Here is a 22,315-nt window from a genome sequence, read left to right as displayed (position 1 = left end):
GAAGGGCCACAGTTTAAAGCCCTTCCGCCACGGAAAACCCGGGGGCAGGAATCAGTACAAACCCCCCTCAAGCTGTATTTGTAATTTACTTTTTGTGTACATAGAGCACCAAATCTGTAAACACCAATGTCGTGCCATGTACAATGCAAGGTGTGTTACGAAATGCATGTTTGAAAAGAAAAATGTAAATATACCGTCACCCATTCCGTGCACTGTATTGTAACACATGAAATGTAATTTATGTGAATGTACCACAATGTATCCCGTTTATTGTACCGAATTACACTTGAACTGAAAAACAAGAAATGTAACGAACGGAAATGCCAGCAGCACCCAGATGTATTGTATGGGATTGCTGACCGCAGCTAAATGTACTGAAATGCCATTGAATGTACTGTACAGATTTTTTTATGAATAAAGTATATTTTGAAATTAATAAAAACAGACTGCAGCGGTTCAAGGCGACAGCTCACCACCACCTTCTCATGGACAATTAGGGATGGGCAATAAATGCTGGCTTTGCCAGTGATGCCCACATCCCGGAATGAATGAATTAAAAAAAAGTCCAGTGCTCTCGGGTCAATCCCATTTTCTCGAAAAGGCTGTAGCACCCAAACCATCATTACCTTTAGTCGGGCAGGCACGCCTGACGGGAGAATCACACATCAACAGTTCAGGTGTTGAACTCTTCCTCAGAACTGGAAGATATTACAGATGGACAGCATTTAAAACAGAGCAAGGGTCGGGGAAAGTGGGGGGGGGTGAAAACCCACACAGAGCGACCACAAACACATTAGGAAATAGAATGACCCACACAGTGTTTAGGTGGCGAACGAGAGATGGTTAAATGGCAGAAGTGATGCATTTCAGTCCTGAGGAAAGGCTCAATACCCCAAATACTCGACTTATGCTCTCTCGACAGATGATGCTGACGTTTCTAGCACCTTCTGTCTATTGCTTCAGATTTTGCAGCATTTGTGTCCGTAATTATTTTCACTACAAAGCAGTATTACTGACAGTAATTCGGTAAGACATAACGTCACATGATTTAAGCTTTCTTCTCACTGTGCAGTTAAGATTGAGAGGCGAGCCTAACTTGGGGGCAGAATGCATTTTTTTTAACGGAGTTGAAAGGTAAAACAGCGCACTGGGTTTTCCAGCAAGATTTTCGTAACAGCAGGGAATTTTACAATTGCAGCCCTGGATAACAAGGCAGTTCCATGGGGTTTTTCTAGTCACTCATTATGCTAAGTCAAGTGGAAAAGCTCTGCTTTGGATCTTAGTCATCAGGGATGCGGAACATCAGTTATGTGGAGAGACGAGAGAAGGTGAGGTTGTTTTCCTTCAAGCACAGAAGGTAAAGGGAACATTTAGTGGAGGTGTTCAAAATTACTAAGGGTTTTGATCGTGGAAATAAGGAGAAGCTGTTTCCACTGGCAGATGGATTGGTAACAAAAAGACCCAGATTTAAGGTTATTAGCACAAGAACCAGAGGGGGAGATGAGGAGAAATGTTTTTATGTGAGTTGTTAACATCTGGAATTTACTGCCTGAAAGGGCGGTGGAAGCAGATTTAATAGTAACTTACAAAAGGGAATTGGATAAATACTTGAAAAAGAAAAAATTGATGGAGAAAGAGTGGGGCGAGTGGGATTAATTGGATTGCTCTTTCAAAGAGCCAGCACAGGCGCGATGGGCCGAATGGCCTCTTTCTGTGCTGTATGATTCTAATTACCTTATAAGTCTCTGTTTTTCATTTAATCTATTTGATTAGTGACCGACGGGACTTATAAAACATTAAAAAGACACAAAAGCGCAATTGCAGTTTTGGAATAGTTTTAGGGGTAGTGCATTTCCTTTATTAAAACAAATCTTACCGTGAGCCATGAGCCACTGAGCAATTCAGCACAAGGAGACATACCTCAATTGGCCCAGTGCAATGTCACTGAATGTGTGGAGTGCTATTTGCTGCTCAGTTACTGCCATTTTTGCATGAGTGTCCCAAGGGAGTGTTCGAGCAGATCAGTGTGATAACAAATCACTTGCTGTGGCAACTCATCAATCTTAGTCCCAAGTAACTTAATACATTTTTTTTGCAGCACTGTTGGGGAAGTACATGCATTTAAGCAACAAGGGATAATCTTACATGGCAGATAAACACCAGTCTAAAATAGATAGTAGCATCACGGGCGGAGGATTCTGATCCAAAAAGACTTGCATTAACATAGTGCCTTTTACAACCTCAGGACTTGCCAAAGCGCTTTACAGCCAATGAAGTACTTTTGAAGTGAGGTCACTGTTGTAATGTGGGAAACGCGGCAGCCAATTTGCACACAGCAAGCTCTCACAAACAGCAACGTGATAATGACTAGATAATCTATTTTTCTTTTTTAAGTAATGGTGATTGAGGGACAAATGTTGTCCCAGGACATTGGGGTTAACTATGCATTTATATAGCACCTTTCACGACCTCAGGACCTCCCAAAGCACTTTACAGCCAATGAAGAAATTCTGTCGTGTAGTCACTGTTGTATTGAGGGAAATTGTAGATCATTCAGTGTAACAGCCATCAATTATTGCTACAGCCATTCAAGTTATATTCACATAATAGTCAAATCAGTAACCTGGCACTCATTGACCAATGAGTGGGCAATGTTTTTATTTTCTTAGTTAACTATTTGTGAGTTAGGTCAGAATATTAGGTTATATTTTTACCATGAAATATTTCCATTTCTTGCACACGAACTGCAGTATTAAATGGATCACCCACGTTAAATACATTATTTCATAGAATTATAGAAATTTACAGCACGGAAATTTTGGCCCATCATGTCCGCGCCAGCCAACCAAGAGCTTTTCAGCCTTACCTCACTTTCCAGCTCTTGGTCCATAGCCCTTTAAGGGCACATTCAAGTATTTTTTAAATGTGGTGAGTGTTTCTGCTTGTACCACCCTTTCAGGCAGTAAGTTCCAGACTCCCACCACCATCTGGGTAAAAAAATTTCCCTCCTATCTCCTCTAAACCTCCCCCCGCAATTACTTTAAATCTATGCCCCCTGGTTTTAGCCCCTCTGCCAAGGCAAAAATCAAAAAGGATCACATTACAGCATAATTCTAAAAGGGACAAAGAGTTTTAAAAAGAGTGTTAAAAAGACAAGCTTGATGGCTCTATCTCAATGCAAGGAGTATTCGTAATAAGATGGATGAATTAACTGCGCAGGCAACTATTAACGAATATGAAATAATTGGGATTATGGAGACATGGCTCCAGGGTGACCAAGGCTGGGAACTCAATATGCAGGCGTATTCAACATTCAGGAAGGATAGACAGAAAGGAAAAGGAGATGGGGTAGAGTTGCTGGTTAAAGAGGAAATTAATGCAATAGTAAGGAAAGACATTAGCTTGGATGATGTGGAATCTGTATGGGTGGAGCTGCGGAATATCAATGGGCAGAAAACGCAAGTGGGAGTTGTGAACAGACCAAACCGTAGTAGTGAGGTTGGTGACAGCAGCAAATAAGAAATTAGGGATGCATGCAATAAAGGTATAGCAGTTATCATAGGCAACTTTAATCTAAATATAAATTGGGCTAACCAAACTGGTAGCAATATGGTGGAGGAGGATTTCCTGGAGTGTATTAGGAATGGTTTTCTAGACCTATATGTCGAGGAACCAACTAAAGAGCTGGCCATCCTAAACTGGGTGATGTGTAATGAGAACTAATTAGCAATCTTGTTGTGCGAGGCCCCTTGGGGAAGAATGACCATAATATGGTAGAATTCTTTATTAAGATGGAGAGTGACATAGTTAATTCAGAGACTAGGGTCCTGAACTTAAGGAAAGGTAACTTCGATGGTATGAGACGTGAATTGGCTAGGATAGACTGGCAAATGTTACTTAAAGGGTTAACAGTGGAAAGGCAATGGCAGACATTTATAGATCACATGGATGAACTTCAACAATTGTACATCCCTGTCTGGAGTAAAAATAAAACGGGGAAAGTGGCTCAACCGAGGCTAACAAGGAAAATTAGAGATAGTGTTAAATTTAAGGAAGACATATAAATTGGCCAGAAAAAGCAGCAAACCTGAGGACTGGGAGAAATTTAGAATTCAGCAGAGGAGGACAGAGGGTTTAATTAGGAGGGGGAAAATAGAGTATGAGAGGAAGCTTGCAGGGAACATAAAAACTGACTGCAAAAGCTTCTATAAACATGTGAAGTGAAAAAGGCGAGTGAAGAGAAATGTAGGTCCCTTGCAGTCAGAATCAGGTGAATTTATAATGGGGAACAAAGAAATGGCAGACCAATTGATCAAAAACTTTGCTTCTGTCTTCACTAAGGAAGACACAAATAATCTTCTGGAAATACTAGGGGTCCGAGGGCCTAGCGAGAAGGAGGAACTGAAGGGAATCCTTATTATTCAGGAAATTGTGTTAGGGAAATTGATGGGATTGAAGAGCGATAAATCCCCAGGGCTTGATAGTCTGCATCCCAGAGTACTTAAGGAAGTGGCCCTAGAAATAGTAGATGCATTGGTGATCATTTTCCAACATTCTATTGACTGTGGATCAGTTCCTATGGACTGGAGGGTAGCTAATGTAACACCACTTTTTAAAAAAGGAGGGAGAGAGAAAACAGGTAATTATAGACGGGTTAGCATGACATCGGTGGTGGGGAAAACGTTGGAATCAATTATTAAAGATGAAATAGCAGCGCATTTGGAAAGCAGTGACAGGATCGATCCAAGTCAGCATGGATTTATGAAAGGGAAATCATGCTTGACAAATCTTCGAGAATTTTTTGAGGATGTAACTTGTAGAGTGGACAAGAGAGAACCAGTGGATGTGGTGTATTTGGACTTTCAAAAGGATTTTGACAAGATCCAACACAAGAGATTAGCGTGCAAAATTAAAGCACATGATATTGGGGGTAATGTGTTGCCGTGGATAGAGAACTGGTTCGCAGACAGGAAGCAGAGAGTCGGAATAAATGGGTCCTTTTCAGAATGGCAGGCAGTAACTAGTGGTGTGCCGCAGGGTTCGGTGCTGTGACCCCAGCTATTTACAATATACATTAATGATTTTGATGAAAGAATTGAGTGTAATATCTCCAAGTTTGCAGATGTCACTAAGCTGGGTGGCAGTGAGAGCTGTGAGGAGGATGCTAAGAGGCTGCAGGGTGACTTGGATAGGTTAGGTGAGTGGGCAAATGCATGGCAGATGCAGTATAATGTGGATATGTGAGGTTATCCACTTTGGTGGCAAAAACAGGAAGGCAGAATATTATCTGAATGGTGACAGATTAGGAAAAGGGGAGGTGCAACAAGATCTGGGTGTCATGGTACATCAATCATTGAAAGTTGGCAAGCAGGTACAGCAGGCGGTGAAGGCGGCAAATGGCATGTTGGCCTTCATAGCTAGAGGATTTGAGTATAGGAGCAGGGAGGTCTTACTGCAGTTGTACAGGGCCTTGGTGAGGCCACACCTGGAATATTGTGTTCAGTTTTGGTCTCCTAATCTGAGGAAGGACGTTCTTGCTATTGACGGAGTGCAGCAAAGGTTCACCAGACTGATTCCCGGGATGGCAAGACTGACATATGAGGAGTGTCTGGATTGACTGGGCTTGTATTCACTGGAGTTTAGAAGAATAAGAGGGGATCTCATAGAAACATACAAAATTCTGACGGGATTGGACAGGTTAGAGGCAGGAAGAATGTTCCCGATGCTGGGGAAGTCCAGAACCAGGGGTCACAGTCTAAGGATAAGGGGTAAGTCATTTAGGACCATGAAGGAGAAACCTTCATTCAGAGAGTTGTTAACCTGTGGAATTCTCTACTGCAGAAAGTTGTTGAGGCCAGTTCGTTAGATATATTCAAGAGGGAGTTAGATATGGCGCTTACGGCTAAAGGGATCAAGGGGTATGGAGAGAAAGCAGGAAAGGGATACTGAGGTTGAATGATCAGCCATGATCCTATTGAATGGTGGTGCAGGCTCGAAGGGCCGAATGGCCTACTACTACATCTATTTTCTATGTTTCTAAGGAAAACAGGTCCTGTGCCCTATACACCTCAATAAAGTCTCCCTTCAGCCTCCTCTGTCCCAAAGGAAACAGACTCAGCATTTCCAATATTTCCTCATAGCCAAAATTATCCAGTCCGGGCAATATTCTTGTATATCTCCTCTGCACCCTTTCTTGAGGTAACAAACTTCATTTTGTTTCAGTGCTGCTTCATTGCCACTTGATTGCTGGATTAGCTGCAGACCAGGTTCAACCCTTTAGATATCGTCTCTCGAACTAACGCAAATGCGAAACTCGCTGATCTCATTAAGTCAAATTGTTCTCACACCTCCTCCTCTAAATGAAACCTGGAAGCAGCCTGCATGACCTTTACCGCTCAGCTGCGAAATGAGAATGCTGCAATGTTGCCAGGAGAGGTGAGTCGCTGCTCGATGGGTGAAGCTACTTCTGCACAGTCAGATACCTTTTAGAAAGAAAGATCTTGAATTTATACAGCGCCTTTCGCCACCTCAGGATGCCCCTAACGTGGTTTACAGCCAATCAAGCACTTTTAAAGAACAGTCGCAGTTGTATTGCAGAAAACGCAGCGGCCAATTTGCGAACAGCAAGCTCCCACAAACAGCAATGTGATAATGACCAGTTTTAGTGATGTTGGTTGAGGAATAATTAGCAGGACGCTGAGGTGAACTCTTCAAATAGTGCTGTGGGATCCTTTACGTCCACGTGAGAGCGCAGATCAAGAGAACCTTGGTTTAATGTCTCATCTGAAAACAGCACCTCTGACAGTACAGCGCTCCCTCAGTAGTGCACTGGAGTATCAGCCTAGATTTTGCACTTAAGTCTCTGGAGTGGGACTTGAACTCCTGACTTTCTGACTCAGAGGGTAGATTGCCACTCATTGAACCACCAATGAGAAGATAGTGGGTATGGTACCATAGTGGCTATGTTACTGAACTACTAATCCAGAGGCCTGGACTAATGATCTGGGGACATGAGTTCAAATCCCACACCGGCAGCTGGGGAATTTAAATTCAGTTACCGTATATACTCGCGTATCATGCGACTTTTGAAGACCTAAATTGTAACCTAAATTTGGGGGGTCGCATGATACGCGAGATACAAAATTTGCGGGTGTGAAGTACTGGCCAAGATTAGGCTGTTAGGCTGTTAAGCAGACCGTATCCACGCTGAATCTCAGCAGGTATCTCCTGGGCTGGATTGCAGCCTCTATTGTCACTTGTACTGTATCTTTGCTGTGGTCTAGAGATCGCCACCCACAACTCCCTCTGAAGTTTGCTGCATTATTAGAGGCTCCATCTATCTCAGCCCATGCTTCTTTTACCCGCAAACACAGTAGAGGCTGTGGCTGAACGACGCTAGTCAAGCCAGCTGGAATGATTGCTATATCGGTGTTCGATTCGCAAACAGCTTTCACAACAGAATCCACTCGATGTTTCATGATTCGGTTGTTAAGGTCTGCATTCGATCGTTGTTATGTGTTAGGGTACTTGTTACGTGTTGGGTACTTGTTAAACTTGTTTGAAAGCCTAGCCTAGTGGCATCTGGTATCTCAAAAAAGTGACTCGCATGATACATGAGATATATGATAAAATCATGTTTTGGGGACGAAAATTTAGGGGTCGCATGATACGTGAGATCGTAGGATACGCGAGTATATACGGTAATTACATTTTTTAAAAATCTGGAAAATAAAGAAACTACCAGATTGCCATAACCATCTGGTTCACTGATGTTCTTTAGGGAAGGAAATCTGCTGCCCATTACCTGGGCTGGCCTATGTGTGACTCCAGACCCACAGCAATGTAATTGACTCTTATCTGCCCTCTGAAATGGCCTAGCAAGCCACTCAGTTGTATAAGGTGACTCACCATCACCTTCTCCAGGGCAATTAGGGATGACAATAAATGTTGGTCAGTGCTGCTCACATCCCATGAATGAATAAAAAATTATCTTGCTAATTTTGAAACAACCAAATGAGTGCTGGCATATGTCCAAGATTACGACGCATTGTGACAAGCTGGATTACGATAGATTGTTTTCACTGGTTGGCAAAGTTGGCAGCAGGAGGGCAGAAACTTGAGCTAACAATTAAAGGGGAGGTTAGAAGGGGAAAAAAGCTTCACCTTGAGGGTGGCCAGAAGCTGTTTCTGAGGCAGAATCCGTTAAGTGTTTTTCAAAGGGAATTTGATCATTGCTTGAAAAAGATTAAAAGGAGATGGGGAGCGAGTGGGTGGCTCATGTGGAAAGAAACTCCAACACAGGCTTGCTGGGCTGAATGCCCAATGCTGTGTGGTAGATTCGACAATTCTATGTCCCCCTCGCTGCCTCCTGCTGAAATGAAGCTCATTTCCAGAACAGGCCAATCCTTTTTTATTCTTACTTCCATTTTATTTACATTCAAAAAATTACATACATATATTTTGTGAAGTAATTGTACAGCTTTTTACTTGCATTCGGAAACTGAAAACCACAAGCTGATGCCTTCCCAAAGCGTTAAGTGTGGTACACTGCGCCAACTAAACTGGGCACCGTGTGTTTCTCGAAACAATTGTTGTTGTATTCCACAGGGTGGAATTCACTGGGAACAATTCTTTGCTCAGTCAGTGCTTTTAATCAGCTCTCTGAAGAAAAAGTATGTGGCATTTCAACACGTTTGAGGTTATTTTATGGTACCCTCAAGACTGGTGGTCCGCGGGTCTCCACCTGTGATCTCTTGTGGCAAATGCCCAATAAAAGCCTGGGCTATCAGGGAGGGAGTGAAAGAGAGGGGGAGAGAGATAAAGAGGGAAAGAGAGAGCACAAGAGAGGGACAGAGCAAGAGAGGGGAGAGAGAGATAGAGAGGAAGAGAGGGTGAGAGAGGGATCAGAGATAAAGATAGAACGACAGAGGGAGACAAAGCAAGAGAGGGGGAGAGAGAGGGAACAGAGACAGAAAGAGGACACAAGGGGGAAGAGCATGAGGGGGAGATAGAGAGGGGAAAGAGAAAGAGTGAGGGGGGGGAGAAAGAGTAAGGGGGAGGGGGAAGAAAGAGCGTGGGGGGGGAAGAAAGAGCGAGGGGGGGGAAGAAAGAGCGAGGGGGGGGAAGAAAGAGCGAGGGGGGGAAGAAAGAGCGAGGGGGGGAAGAAAGAGCGAGGGGGGGGGAAGAAAGAGCGAGGGGGGGGAAGAAAGAGCGAGGGGGGGGAAGAAAGAGCGAGGGGGGGGAAGAAAGAGCGAGGGGGCGGAAGAAAGAGCGAGGGGGGGAAGAAAGAGCGAGGGGGGGGAAGAAAGAGCGAGGGGGGGGAAGAAAGAGCGAGGGGGGGGGAAGAAAGAGCGAGGGGGGGGAAGAAAGAGCGAGGGGGCGGAAGAAAGAGCGAGGGGGGGAAGAAAGAGCGAGGGGGGGGGAAGAAAGAGCGAGGGGGGGGGAAGAAAGAGCGAGGGGGGGGGAAGAAAGAGCGGGGGGGGGGGAAGAAAGAGCGAGGGGGGGGAAGAAAGAGCGAGGGGGGGGAAGAAAGAGCGAGGGGGGGTGGGGAGAAAGAGCGAGGGGGGGTGGGGAGAAAGAGCGAGGGGGGTGGGGAGAAAGAGCGAGGGGGGTGGGGAGAAAGAGCGAGGGGGGTGGGGAGAAAGAGCGAGGGGGGTGGGGAGAAAGAGCGAGGGGGGTGGGGAGAAAGAGCGAGGGGGGGGTGGGGAGAAAGAGCGAGGGGGGTGGGGAGAAAGAGCGAGGGGGGGTGGGGAGAAAGAGCGAGGGGGGGTGGGGAGAAAGAGCGAGGGGGGGTGGGGAGAAAGAGCGAGGGGGGGTGGGGAGAAAGAGCGAGGGGGGGTGGGGGGGAGGAAGAGATAAAATCAGAAGCAAAGGAGTGAGTTTCCAGTCCTGCCCTTGAGTCGAGTGAGTGATGCCTGCTGTGGAGGGGCCTTGAACAACAGAGAATTAGGGGAAAGTTTAAAAAGGATGGACACTTTTGAAGCAGTTAGAATAAAACAGAAACTAAATCCAGTTTCCAGTTCTTGGAAGTGCAGCCAATGCAGGCCAATAAGAAAGGGAACTGATGATTCTGGTTGACAGGCACAACGTCGGCAGTCAGTAACACAACTTTTATTCGCCGTTATAATATTTATTTCTTATATAATTTGGTTGCCATACAAGTTATTGAGGAGTTGGGAAAGTGCAAGTTACAGGAGCTCTTAAATGGAATCTAGAAGATATATAAATCACAGAAATTACAGCAACGTTAATAACCTGAACACAAGTTCTTTTACACAAATCATAGAGAGATACACCTTAATGCACTAGCAAAAAAAAAATTAAAATTAAATTACTATTATTGGTAAAGAAAATGATATTGTAGGCTCATTGATGTAATCATTGCCAGATCAACTGGATAGTTCTGCAGTTGCAGTTACAGAGGAGTCAGTGAATCAACTAGATAGCTAAATGATAAATACCACAAATAAATACTAAGAGCTGTGAAAGATGTAAAACCTGTGAATTAAAATGTTCCCAACAGTCACAGCTCATTGTTTCTGTGGAAGATAACAGTATGAAGTGCACTCAAGTCTCCCACAAACAGGGGTCCCTGTATGTTATACACAATTTACATCTCGTTAGATTTGGTACCGTTATACACAATTGTTACACAAACTAAGCGTGTAAGATTGCCAGTTTTAATTACAATATGTAACAGGAATGCAGACCTAAAAAGAGTGAATACATAATAATATGGCAGAGAGAATGCGTCTAAATGCTTGTCGTTGCTCTACGGCTATGATTAATCTCTTATGCCCAGCGGTAAGTAAAGGCCAGGCTGAAATCATCCACTACTACCACTGCCTCAACAAAGCAATCTGCTCGGGTTCAACGTTATACCTTGTATTTTGGCAGAGCGCGTTCAAAAAATTAACTTACTGTGCAGCTGCACTCCTGAATGGGAATGCCTGGCGTTACACATCGTGAAAAAGAATAGCAGCTAAAATGACAAATAGAAACCCGCCCCCCCGTCTCGTTTCAAATTTTATTTCCAATAAGCAAGACGTGTTTTTCCAACACGGCTCAAAGGAGCAAACCCATCTGCTCTGAAATGGAATAATAGACATGGCCCATTCAGAGCACTCTAAAATGCTCAAGTAAATAATTGTGGTTAAGTCACCTGCGCTCTTAATGGAAGACAGTAATGATTAGTTTTAACATCCTCGGCCACTGTTGTCAAGAGCAGCTCCCGACAACAGCGGCATCGAGAGAAGACACCGCAACAGCAACAAAAAAAAAATGTGTTCGCTTTCAAGGAAAGAATTGGACAAGTGCTACAACAGTACCCCATCATGGCAGAGTATTAAGAGAATATGGCAAAATGTGAAAAGTCAAAAGAGCTTTATACTTTTTTTTCCCCCCACCACCACACACACACACACACACACACACACACACACACAAAATACTGGAAATGATACGACTGCTCAGCAGGAAAGAAAAAAAATTCTAGTCAGCATCACCTCTTGTTCAAAGGAAAAAGTGGAAGAGTAAAACAGGGGGGTGAGCAGATCTGCTGCACACACATCTTCGACATGATTGATTGTGATCCTTGTGAAGAAATACTGTCCTAGCAAAGATAGAAAGTATATAACACAGCTCTGCTGGTTCAACTACGGTATCATTAAGACACATGTCCATGTGAGGTCAATATTAAAAGGTCATCGTTCAAAATATAGATTATGCTGTAGTATATTTACATCACAAAAGGATCTTCACTTTTGCACTAATTCTTCTCCGCACAGCAGTGGCACATGGCGTTGCTTGGCTAACGAGCCACGGATACCTTCAACTTGTTGTGCTTATAAATGTACTTGGAGGCTTTTTTTTGTCGGAACAAATGTTACATGCTGAGCTTTTAAAAATATTTCAGTCGCACATTGTATTCCGGCCAGAGCTATGGTGAATGTAGACCGTCGACAAAAATAATGAGGGATCTTTTTTTCTTGTTACTTTGTTGTAAAGCATTCAAAAATCAATGTTTATCTATCCGACATAAAAACAGAAAATGCTGGAAATACTCAGCAGGTCGAGCAGTATCTGTGGAGAGAGAAACAGAGTTAACGTTTCAGGTCTGTGACGAAGAGTTCTGATGAAGAAAGACTTGGTTTTAGATAGCCCCTTTCACGACTACCGGATGTCTCAAAGCACTTTGCAGCCAATGAAGTACTTTTAAAGTGTAGTCACTGTTGTAATCACAGACCTGAAACGTTACCTCTGTTTCTCGCTCCACGAATGCTGCCTGACCCGCTGAGTGTTTCCAGCATTTCCATGTTTTTATTTCAGACTCCAGGGTCCGCAGTATTTTGCTTCTGTTTTATCTGTCCGACTGCAGCTGTTTCAGGGCCCGCTCGATGTTCATTCGGTGGCCGACTCGCGTCACCCCCAGGTCGATCAAGTCTTCCTTCTGCAGCGACGGGAGGTGCGTCCCGTCGATCTCGTTGTCCAAAAAGGCGTCCTTGTGCTCGCCGAGGTTCAGAGTGTCAAGCCACTCCGCCACGTCGTGCTTAGTCCACAGCGGTACGGCCTTGGAGGCGAAGGGTCTGTTGGAGGCGGGCTGCTGCAGGGTGGAGGGGGAGGGCGACCGGCTCCGGCCCCCGAACGGGCCCTCCCCGGGGACCGGCTGGCAAGTCTGGAAGCCGAAGGCGTCGGAGAGGGTGGGGGACGAGGTGGACAGCGGGAGGGAGGAAGGCCGGGCGGCCTGGCCGAGGCTGGGCTCGTTCTGGGAGGCCATGGGGCTCGGCGCTCGCTTCAAGATGGTCATACTGTCAAAATCGGAGCTGCGGTTCTGGACGGTGATGGGTTGGCTGGTCCCAGGCCGAATGGTGAACGTTACAGTCGCATTGCGTGGTACACCTGAAGTACTGTTCACTCCATCAGAAACCCTGCGGGAACAACCAACAACACAAGAGTGAATTTATTTGTGCAGAACCATTGGAACATATGAGATTCTGAAGGAGAGATGCTGAGCGGTTGTTTCCCCTGTCTGGAGTGTCGAGAACTTGGGGGCACAATCTCAGGATCAGGGGTCGGCCATTTAAGACAGAGACGAGGAGGAATTTCTTCACTCAGATGGTTGTGAATCTTTGGAATTCTCTGCCCGAGGGCTGGGGATGCCGAGTCTCTGAATATATTCAAGGCTGCGATCGATAGATTTTTTTGGAGTCTAGGGGAATCAAGGGAAATGGAGATCGAGCGGGAAAGTGGAGTTGAGGTCAATGATCAGCCATGATGTTATTAAATGGCGGAGCAGGCTCGAGGGGCCGTATGGCCTACTCCTGCCCCTATTTCTTATGTTCTTATACTTTAAAAAGAGAAGTGATGGTTCAAGAATTCTGGCAGCTGGGCTGTGGGGGGTCCGGAGGGTCCGGGGGTGGGGCGGGGCGCGGGGGTTGGGGCCGGTGGAATTGTACGGACTTCAAATATCAGCTGCTATGGGGTCCCCGAGTTAAATACATTGATGAAGCTCCCGCCTATTTTGGGCAGGAGGCGTGGCTCCTTATTTTAACCCTTCTCGTCCCACCCTACAAAACTTGTAGGAGACGAGGATTACATGAAAGTCAAATTTAAAGGGATGGGAAGAGGAGAGGGACAAAAAATTTTGAAGGCTTCCGGAGAGCATTAAAAGGCATCACAACCCATTAGCAACCATTGCCAAGGTTGAAGGGGCACGGGATTGGGAAGTGGCAGGCTGGGAGGGCATGCTTTGTGCCATTTACAGCTGCTCCGAACCCATCTTGCGTTCATTTTCGTGTTCCATCACCATCTCCTTTTGCCTCGCTCCATCATCCCTTTTATCATTTAATCACACCTGCCATCTTACCTTATCACAAATCTTCCCTTTCGTTCTTTCCCCCTCCCCTCCCCCGCTTTTGTACTTACTTAAAACCCATTACATCTCGCTTACTTTTTTCAGTTCGGACGAATGTTCATCGACCTGAAACTCTTTCTCCACAGAGGCTGCCTGACCCGCTGAGTGTTCCCAGCATTTTCTCTCTTTATTTCAGATTTCCAGCATGCGCAGTATTTATCTTTTGATTTGCTGTCGGCGCAGGCACGAGTCCCCAGACAAGTGACGGCACAGCCCAGCATTTGGCCTCCTCTTTGATGGCAGCTGAATTCAAGCAGGATTTTGCACTGTGCCATCCCATGCATCGGCTGAAAGGTGCAGCCACGTTTTTAGTCCATAACTGATCATTCTTGACCCTGCACATGTGCAAGCTTGGTTAGACCACACGAAGTATTAGGAACAGTTGTAGTTTTCATGTTATGAAAAGGATGTAGAGGCCCTGGAGAAGGTGTAAAAATGACTAGAATAATACCAGAACTGAGAGGTTATACCAATCAGGAAAGATTGAACAGGCTTGGGCATTTTGTAGAATAGGGAAGACTGAGGGGTGACCTTTTAGAGGTCTTCAAGATTATGAATGGGCTTGATAGAATCACCTAGAGAAGATGTTCCCACTTGTGGGCAAGGCCAGAACTAGGGGCCATAAATATAAGATAGTCACTAATAAATCCAATAGGGAATTCAGGAGAGACTTTTTTTTAACCCAGAGAGTGGTTTAAATGTGGAACTCACCACCACAGGGAGTAGTTGAGGTGAATAGCATAGATTCATTCAAGGGGAAGCAAGATAAACACATGAGGGAGAAAGGAATAGAAGGATATGTTGATGGGGTAGGTGAAGAGGGGTGGGAGGAGGCCCGTGTGGAGCATAATCACCAGCATGGACCAGTTGGACATAATGGCTTATTTCGGCGCTGCACTTTGTAATACTTTGTAAGCTGTAGGCTGCATGGAAGACAAAGGTGTCCTTGCAGTACATGGCAATGCTCAGCAAATTCCCCTGTGATGATACAGATTCTGGGAAGGCAGGCCACCAGTCATTCAACAACAACAACTTGTATTTATATAGCACCTTTAACATAGTGAAACGTCCCAAGGCGCTTCACAGGAATGTTACGCGATAAAAATGTGACACCGAGCTGCACAAGTAGAAATTAGCGCAGGGATCTTGATCAAAGAGGCAGATTTTAAGCAGCATCATGAAGGAGGCAAGAGAGGCAGAGAGGTTTAGGCAGTGAGTTCCAGAGCTTGGTGCCGAGGCAACAGAAGGCACGGCCACCAATGGTTGAGCGACTATAATCAGGGATGCTCAAGAGGGCAGAATTAGCGGAGTGCAGACATCTCTGGGTGTGTGGGGGGGGGGAGGGGGTGCTGAGGAGATTAGAGATCGCGAGGGGGAGGCCATGGAGGGAATTGAAAATACGGATGAGAACTCCAAACGGTCGGCAGCAGGAGCGCTAGGGTTAGATTCATATCTCATTGTGAGGTCTTCAGGCAGAGCAGCCCTTGGGATGAGCTGCTTCCACCAATGTGACCTCTCTTGACAGATTTTGGGGTGTGAGTGTGGGCAGGAGGGCACAGACCAGATCGCGGGCAGCCCAGCCTTCCTGCACCCTTCTGATGGTCCGCTTTTCATCCGAGCACTTCATCTTGACGGGTTCCTGGTGGCAAACACTCCAGTGCCGCGAGTTGGGGGATAAATAAATAAATAACTGCACCTGGCTCGAAGACTCATGAAAGCCTAAATGTGTCAGCTGTGGCTCAGTGGGTAGCACACTTGGTTCTGAGTCAGAAGGTTGTGGGTTCAAGTCCCACTCCAGGGACTTGAGCACATAAATCTAAGCTGACACTCCAGTGCAGTGCTGAGGGAGTGCTGCACTGTCGGAGGTGCGTCTTTCAGATGAGACGTTAAACTGAGGCCCCGTCTGCCCTCTCAAGTGGACGTAAAAGATCCCATGGCGCTATTTCGAAGAAGAGCAGGGGAGTTATCCCCGGTGTCCTGGCTAATATTTACCACTCAATCAACGTAACAAAAAGCAGATTATCTGGTCATCATCACATTGCTGTTTGTGGGAGCTTGCTGTGCGCAGGTTGGCTGTCACGTTTCCTACATTACAACAGTAAGTACACTCCAAAAGAACTTCATTGGCTGTAAAAGCTTTGAGACATCTGGTGGTCATGAAAGGAGCTATATAAATGCAAGTCTTTCTTTGTTTTCTATCTAAATGCCAGATGGGAACAAAGAAAAGCCCTTTAAAGGTCGAGTGCACTTAACTTGAAATCCCCTCCTCCCTACAAGTGCGCCCAAGATCTAGGCCCCCACCAGTTTTCACTGGTGTGCCGGTGACTCGGAGACATGTTATCCTAACTCACCATATGGATCCCCATGGGATAGGGTGGAAGGCCGCTTTTACACCTAGCCCGTCTCGGTTGGTTTCGGTGGAGAATAAAATTGGGTGGAGAGTAAAATCAGCCTTGCACCCAATCCCAGTCAGTTTCCCAAGGGTTGGTTAGGTTAAAATTGCCCCCTCAATGTCCAGGCTGCTCCGGGGTGAAGAATGTCACAGAAACCTTCCACACCCCTTCTTGAATACTGGAAAAAAAACTCCTGCTTTCGTCCCAGGCCCGACTCATATATCAAGAATGACTGCGTACAGTTTTGGTCTCCTTATTTATGGAGAGATATACTTGCATTGGAGGCAGTTCAGAGAAGGTTCACTAGGTTGATTCCCGAGTTGAAGGGGTTGTCTTATGAAGAAAGATTGAGCAGGTTGGGCCTATACGCATTGGAGTTTAGAAGAATGAGAGGCTTGACAAGGTAGATGCAGAGAGGATGTTTCCACTCGTGGGGGAATCTATAACTAGGGGGCATAGTCTCAGAATAAGGGGTTGCCCATTTAAGACGGAGATGAGGAGGAATTTCTTCTCTCAGAGGTTGTGAATCTTTGGAATTCGCTACCCCAGAGAGCTGTGGAGGCTGGGTTATTGAATATATTTAAGGCGGAGATAGACAGATTTTTGAATGATAAGAAAGTCAAGGGTTATGGGGAGCAGGCAGGGAAGTGGAGTTGAGGCCAAGATACGATCAGCCATGATCTTATTAAATGCTCGAGGGGCTAAATGGCCTACTCTTGCTCCTGTTTCTTATGTCCTTATATAATGACGGTAAGTGAGGGGGAACTGGGGCAGCCGTGAGACCAAAATTGCCCTTGAAGAATCACTGTTGAATCTCTCAGTAAAAGTCCCCTAAAGCGGGATAATCGCAGCCCTCTCCTCTAAATTCAAAGCCGCTTAATCCAAAATGATCTGATAATTCCATTCCCGCCCGCCCCTCCCCACCAACCACTGAAGTCCCAGGCCTAGAAATTCAGTGCATTTGCACCTCCCGTTCGCGCCCGGGCACAGCACTGGTAACAATTCCCGCCATATTACGCAACATTACGGAACAGGTCCAAACAGTAAACATGGTCCATTTGGAATAGTTACCGCTGATTCTTCAGGCAGAAAAGCATTCACGAATGAACTGCTGGCGCAAGGCTTGAGCAATTGTTAAAGGGGAATGACGGCCCGCCCTCCTCCGCTGTTGTGCTCCGGGTTTAGGGAGTTGCATGGCTTCCTCACCCTCCTCGTCATTTGCATCTTCCTCCTCATCATCAGCCACTCCCATCTCAGGTGGGTCTTCTACTACCAGCTGCTGCTGCCTCATGATGGCCAAGTTATGCAGCATGCAGCACACAACAGTGAACTGACCGACAATCTCAGGGGAGTATTGCAAGTTGCCTCTGGAATGGTCCAGGCATTGGAAACTCTGTTTCAAGATGCCAGTGGTCCTCTTTATTATGCTGCGCGTCACAATGTGCGACATGTTGTATTCACAGTCAGCTTCCGTCCGGGTTACACGTAGGGCCTTCATGAGCCAGGTGGCGAGGCCGTACCCTTTGTCTCCCAGCAGCCAGCTCTGCCCTTCTGCCCATTGACTGATAGGATGCGGTGTATGTTGTCACACACTAGTTGCACATTAACGGAGTGGAAGCCTTTTCTGTTCCTGAACATATCGAAATCCTTCAGGATTGCTCGCAAGGTGATGAGGGTACAATCAATTCCGCCTTTATCTTTGGGAAGCCAGCAATCCTGGAGAAGCCCACAACACTTTTACGCATTGCCTGGGCAATCATGGGGAACTTTATGTAGTCATTCCTCCGGGCATATAGTGCAGCAGTCACCTGCCGAATGCAGATATGTGTTGCATGTTGAGAAATGGTGCACACATCCCCAGGTGTGGCCTGGAACGATCCAGATGCATAGAATGAAAGTGCAGCTGTAATCTTCACTTCAACTGATAAAGCAGTCCTCCTGATACTTCTAAGTTGCAGGTCTGCTTTTACTAACTCACAGATCTCGGTTACAACTTATTTGTGGAAACGCAGCCTTCTGATGCAGTTTGCATCACTCAGTGCAGGTATGAATGCCTGTCTCGATATACCCGATGTGGGTAAGGCCTCCTAGCCATCATCCTATGTGCTCTGAGGTTCCTCATGGGATGATATCGAATCAATCGTCTCTTCCGCAGCACCATCGTGCAGAAGGCTTGCATGAGATATGGCGTTGTCAGTATCGCCCCCATGATTAAATTGTACCTTTGCAAGAAGCTGAAAACAGCAGGCAGGACAAGCTTCTTTGTTGTCTCTCTCCCCAAGGTCGATACCCTAGTATGAACCACATCCAGGTCTGAGCATGCTCAATAGACTTGCTTAGATCATTCAAAAATCTATCTATCTCCACCTTAAATATATTCACTGACCAGCTGTCACAGCACTCTGGGGTAGAGAATGCTGCAGATCTACGACACAGAAAGAAATTCCTCCTCATCTCAGTTCTAAATGGGCGACCCCTTATTCTTAAACTATACCAGGTAGTTCTAGATTCCCCCATGATTGGAAGCATCCTCTCTGCATCTACCCTCTCTGTCAAGCCCCCTTAGTATCGTATATGTTTCAAGAAAATCACCTCTCATTCTTCTAAACTCCAATGAGTATAGGCCCAACCTGCTCAACCTTTCTTCATGAGTCAACCCCTTCATCTCAGGAATCAACCTAGTGAACCATTACTGAACTGCCTCCAACGTAAATATATCCCTCCTTAAATAAGGAGACCAAAACAGTACGCAGTACTCCAGGTGTGGCCTCACCAATATCTCGTACAGTTGTAGCAGGATTTCTTTGCTTTTATACTCCATCCCCCTTGCAATAAAGGCCAACATTCCATTTGCCTTCCTGATTACTTGCTGTAGCTGCATACTAACTTTTTACGTTTCATGCACAAGGATCCCCAGGTCTCTCTGTATTACAGCATTTTGTAATCTCTCACTATTTAAATTATAATTTGCTTTTTTATTTTTCCTGCCAAAGTAGATGACCTCACACTTTCCCACATTATACTCCATCTGCCAAATGTTTGTTACCAATTAGCCGAGCCCCGAGCCAGTGTCCGGGCGAGGGATTGATTCTGCCGGCCGACCCTCCGACCTTTGAGCCCGGTGAGGAGACGTTCGGTGGTGGCGAGGCACTTTAAAAAAAAAAAATCCAAACTCATGGAATTGCATGAAACTTTCATTTTCAGTTGGAATAATTTAAGCTTGATGAGGCATATTTATGTGCTCTTGACTCCCTCCAAAAACTTTGCATAAAAACAATGGCGTCTTTCTGCGCCGGTTTTTTGATGTGTGCTGGTTTTTCTTAAGTGCCCAGAAGGTTTTTTGGGAGTGGTCACATACACTGTCCTTCGAGAAATGTAAGTTGGCCAAACTTTCCTAATTGTGAGAAACTGGCGCAGACATCAGGTTACGCCCCCTACGACGCAACAACAACAAAACTAAAAAAATCGGAACTAACTGAGTTACACTGGCACACAATCTTTGGGGAAACTTGAATTTTTAAAAGTTAGGTCAAAAAAAGCAGCGCGCACCAAAAAAACAACACAAATCACTGGGGAAAATTGAGCCCAAGGGGTGGGCCCTTTAGGACTGAGATAAGGAGAAATTTCTTCACTGAGGGTGGTGAATCTTTGGAATCCTCTACCCTAGATGTGAATGCTCAGTCGTTGAGTATATCCAAGGCTGAGATCGATCGATTTTTGGACTCGAGGGGAATCAAAGGATATGGGGATCAGGCGGGAAATTGGAGTTGAGGTAGAAGATCAGCCATGATCTTAGTGAATGGCAGAGCAGGCTCAAGGTGCAGTGTTGCCAGTGTTTCCTGTAAGGTGCGCAGCTGCGCAGCGTTCCAGGCAAACCTTGCAGTCGGCTAGCGGCATTCCAATGTAAAAACTGCGCATGCGCGGTATCTTGAATACCAGCACAGTCAGTTAAATAATAATTTTTATTTATATAGCGCCTTTAATGTAGTAAAACGACCCATGGCTCTTCACAACAGTGTTACAGACAAACAGATAAAGTTGACACTAAGTCACAGAAGAAATTAAGCCAGATGATCAAAAGCTTGTTTAAAGAGGTAGGTTTAAGGAGTGTCTTAAATGAGGAAAGAAGGGTCAAGAGGCGGAGAGGTTTAGGGAGGGGGTTCCAGGCTTAGGGCCCAGGCAGCTGAAGGCACGGCCACCTATGATTGAGCAGTTATAATGAGGGACGGTCAAGAGGGCAAAATTTGAGGAGCGCAAACATCTTGTGGGGTTGTGAGGTTGAAATAGATTAGAGATAGGGAGGGGCAAGGCTATGGAGGGATTTGTAAACCAGGATCAGAATTTTGAAATCGAGGCGATGTTTAACCGGGAGCCAATGTAGGTCAGAAAGCACAAGGGTGATGGATGATCTTGAATTGGTGCGGGGTTTTGGATGACTTCAAGTTTACGTAGTGTGGAATGTGGAAGGTCGGCCAGGAGTGAGTTGGAGTAGTCAATCTAGAGGTAACAAAGGCATGAATGGGGGTTTCAGCAGCAGAAGAACTGAAACAAGGGCGAAGACGGGCAATGTTATGGAGGTGGAAAAAGGCGGTTTTAGTTATACCGGAGGTATAAAGGGGTATAAAGGTTTAAAGGGGCTGCGCAGGACCAAAACAAATTACAGGGAACTTGGGGTACGGCCTACTCCTGCTCCTACTTCTTATGTTCTTATACCATGTTTTAAAAAATGATACAGGATTTCTGATTAATTCTTACAAAATATATTTGAGTAACTCCATTGCAGGGCTATTGGGAAAAGAGCGGGGGAGCGGGAGCGGATGGCTTTCAATGAGATGGCACAGCTAAGTTGGGTCGAGTGACCTCCTTCTGTGCTGTTAAGTTTCCATGATGCCATGCAATGAAATTGCAAAGATTAGAGTATACTGTACTGTTATCAAAATGTCCAGGTTACCATCAAGTGATAACGAGCAGGGTGAATAAAGGGAACACCAGTGGATGTGGTGCATTTGGATTTCCAGAAGCCATTTGACAACGTGCCACATAAACCGTTACTTCACAAGATAAGAGCTCACGGGGTTGGGGTAATATATTAGAATGGATAGAGGATTGGCTAACTAACAGAAAGCAGAGAGTCAGGATAAATGGGTCTTTTTCCAGTTGGCAAACAGTAACTAGTGGGGTGCCACAGGGATCAGTGCTGGAGCCTCAACTATTTACAATCTATATTAATGACTTGGATGAAGGGACCGAGTGTAATGTAGCCAAGTTTGCTGATGATACAAAGATGGGTGGGAAAGCAAGTTATGAGGAGGACACAAAGAAACTGCAAAGGGATAAAGACAAGCTAAGTGAGTGGGCAAACATTTGGCAGGTGGAGTATAATGTGGAAAAGTGTGAGGTCATCTACTTTGGCAGGAAAAATAAAAAAGCATATTATTATTTAAATAGTGAGAGATTACAAAAAACTGCAGTCCAGAGGGACCTGGGGATCCCTGTACATGAAACATAAAAAGTTAGTATGCAGGTACTGCAAGTAATCAGGAAGGCAAATGGAATGTTGGCCTTTATTGCAAGGGGGATGGAGTGTTGCAGCAGATTTTTGGACATATTAAAGCCTAGGGGGACACTTGACTAGTATACCAAACATTTGTCCCCCTCGAATGAATTTTGTATGAGACAATACTGATGCATTATTGTATGCTTGCCTTTACTGGTTATAGGAAGCCTGCCACTTGTTTTTTCTGTGAAAACAGGGGAATTAGGCCTCTTCTTTGTTTATAATGGCCTGTCACAATGCGAGGCTGGCTTATATCAAGAGTCCAGCCTTGAACGGTAATTGTATGAAAAGCTTTGTAAACCTAGTAATATAAGGACGGTTGCTAAGGCACGTGATGTAAAGTGACGTAATTTGTAAGATAAAGGAACCTCGCAGACGATTTCAAATTGAGAAGTTGGTTCAACAGGCGCAGGTCTCTAACACTTCTCCCAAAGCTTTGTCTCCGTTTTTAAT

At 45.4% G+C, this 22,315-nt stretch overlaps 1 protein-coding gene across 1 annotated transcript in view; it reads right to left on the bottom strand.

Moving 5' to 3' along the window:
• Positions 1-12,308: 12,308 nt before the first annotated feature.
• Positions 12,309-22,315, bottom strand: part of LOC139280083 (SH3 and multiple ankyrin repeat domains protein 2-like) — a 1,053,009-nt gene continuing 1,043,002 nt past the window's right edge. Inside the window, exon 23 of the mRNA XM_070899582.1 lies at positions 12,309-12,926. Within this exon, the coding sequence (XP_070755683.1) occupies positions 12,359-12,926 (568 nt within the window). The 3' untranslated portion in view covers positions 12,309-12,358. The remainder of the gene's footprint in view (positions 12,927-22,315) is intronic.

The sequence above is a fragment of the Pristiophorus japonicus genome, chromosome 14, assembly GCF_044704955.1.
Source record: "Pristiophorus japonicus isolate sPriJap1 chromosome 14, sPriJap1.hap1, whole genome shotgun sequence".
In the NCBI taxonomy this organism is placed as follows: Eukaryota; Metazoa; Chordata; class Chondrichthyes; family Pristiophoridae; genus Pristiophorus; species Pristiophorus japonicus.
This window is presented reverse-complemented; position numbering and strand designations above follow the sequence as displayed.